General features: G+C 39.3%; 1 protein-coding gene across 4 annotated transcripts in view; it reads right to left on the bottom strand.

Moving 5' to 3' along the window:
• LOC307172201 (CREB-regulated transcription coactivator 2) overlaps positions 1-2500 on the bottom strand; it is a 33518-nt gene that overhangs the window by 9471 nt on the left and 21547 nt on the right. For all 4 annotated transcript variants that reach the window (XM_079894329.1, XM_079894331.1, XM_079894332.1 and 1 more), the window contains one exon: positions 1714-1928. In XM_079894329.1, the coding sequence (XP_079750455.1) occupies positions 1714-1928 (215 nt within the window). The remainder of the gene's footprint in view (positions 1-1713; positions 1929-2500) is intronic.

Genomic DNA, 2500 nt, shown 5'->3' with positions numbered 1-2500 from the left:
AAGCGTCTGGAACTGCAGCCGAACAACATCTCACGGAAAGACCATTTACTGAGACATTTGGGAAACAACTTTAGATTTAAGGCTTTGATTTTCTCACAGTTTTAGAGTAAAATGTGTCTTTGAAAATATATATTTTATATAAAAATAGAAAATGGCATTTTTGTGCATTTTTAATAACAATAAATGTAAAATTGTGTAACTTGTAACTTTTCAAAAGAGATCAAACTTCAGTCTGTCGCTCTAAAGCGTTCAAGATTTACCAGTTTAAGTTAGAAATGTAATTTTCAGGTCTATGCTCAGAGTGAATAAATGGATTATAAATACAGTGTAAATATAATTAAAGCAACACTAAGGAACTTTTCCTCGTCGGTCCCCCTACAGGTTGGAAGCGGAATTGTCCATTACCGCTGTCGTAAATCATTTAGCCTACTGTCACACACACACACTCGCTGTTTATCCAGCTCCGGCTGTGGAATGAACGATGTCCACAGACAAAGTAGAGTATGATGCATGATTTCATGAAAGTATGATGTGGTGCGACATCAGAAACGTAGAAAAACTATATAATGACTATTGTAGCGCTTGCCGTAAAGCGAGTCAAATTTGTAGTTTTTTTATGTCTCATTCGAACTACAAATCCGCGACCCGATCTGGCAAACTGGCATAGTGTGGTTACATCAGATATAGGGCCGCAAAGCGAACCCAGAAGTGCCTTTCACCCTGTTACGACTTGATGAACCACTGATACGATTTTGGAAACATTATTTTAAGGTAAAAAATGTTCCTTAGTGTTGCTTTAAGTACCATAAAATCCCCTAAAAATACAAAATATTAAATAAAATAAAAACGAAACTAAAATATAGTACATTAATTTCATCGAAATAAAAAAAGATTCTGTCATTTTTGAGCGGCGACGTGCGAACAGCACCAGAGGGTTCAATAATATACAGTATTCAACATCCGAAGTGGATCAAAGCCGTTCATCAAAGTTATTCAAGAATTATGAACAATAACCGATCTTGTCTTAGGACAACTTTAATATCAACTTCAGGATCCACTTCAGATGTTGACGAGTGTAGTTACAGTACATCAGTGCATCACAGCCTGTGGAGGGGACGGCATGTTTGCAGCATTTATCTGAAATAGAAGCTTTTGTAAAATTAAACACTACTGTTCAAAAAAAATAATAATTTATTCACATTTTTATTTATTTTTTTGGGGAAAGAAAAAACAGAAATCAATACTTTTATTAATCAAGGATGAATTAAATTGATCAAAAGTGACAGTAAAGACACTTGTTATGTTACAAAAGATTATATTTCAGATAAATGCTGTTCTTTTAAACTTTATATTCATGAAAGAATCCTGAAAAAAAATGGTCCATAACTGTTTTCAACACTGATGATAATCATAAATGTTTCTTGATCATCAAATCATCATATTAGAGTGATTTCTGGAGGATCATGTGACACTGAAGACTGGAGTAATGATGCTGAACATTCAGCTTTGATCACAGGAATAAATTACACTTTACTGTATATTCACATAGAAAACAGATGATTTACACTGGAATAATATTTCACAATATTACTGTTTTTTGTTTTGTTTTGTTTTTTAATCAAATAAATGCAGCCTTGGTGAGCAGAAGAAACTTCTTTTAAAAACATAAAAAACTTTAACCGGCAGTGCAACAGTGTAAATAATGTGTCGCACCTGTGGAGTGGAAGGCGCTGGTGATGCCCAGCTGGGTGAGGGTGCAGGTCAGGTTCCCGGTGCTGAGCGACGGGTATCCGGGCTCGTCCGGGTCCAGCGGCGTGGGAAGAGGAGACGGGAAGTGCAGACTGGACAGATCCGGCAGCGAGCCACCCGTGTTCAACACTGATGGGCCGTGAGCAGCGCCGCCCTGCTGGTCTGGAGAGGGAAACACACTACACACACACACACACACACACACACACACACACACACAGTAACGATCAGATACTGACCTGAAAACCAGCGCATATGCAGCAAATAAACACAGAGACTGAAACCATAGACTGAAGTGACGTCAGCTGTAGTGTTTCTGAAGCCGAAAGTGGGCGGAGCCGGCGGTCGCCATCTTGGCAGCGTCACTCCCGGATATACGAAAATTGGCAAAATGGCGGATTAGCTGAGGTGACGTGACGCTAACACACAGCAGACAAACGGCTAGTAGTGACATCAGTGGCAATACACCTGTCACTCAAGTGGCCACGCCCCTTAATTATGCAGAACTTTAAGGCTTAATATAATTTAAACGGATGAGTTATTAAAACAACACCCCCCTCACAGTCGTCATGAAGGGCAACATTAGCTATATAGACCAAAGCCACTTCTTGCACCAGACTGTAAACACGTGTTTTCTGCTGTAAAGTTGGGCATTTTAACATGGGGGTTTATGGGTAATGACCCTCTTGTGCAGCCGGCCTCTAGTGGCCAGTAAATGAACTGCAGCTCTTCAGTGTTGGAGTTTAAGAGA

The sequence above is a fragment of the Squalius cephalus genome, assembly GCF_949319135.1.
Source record: "Squalius cephalus genome assembly, chromosome: 15".
Classification (NCBI taxonomy): Eukaryota; Metazoa; Chordata; class Actinopteri; order Cypriniformes; family Leuciscidae; genus Squalius; species Squalius cephalus.
Note: the sequence above shows the minus strand (reverse complement) of the source record. Positions and strands in the feature narration are given on the sequence as shown.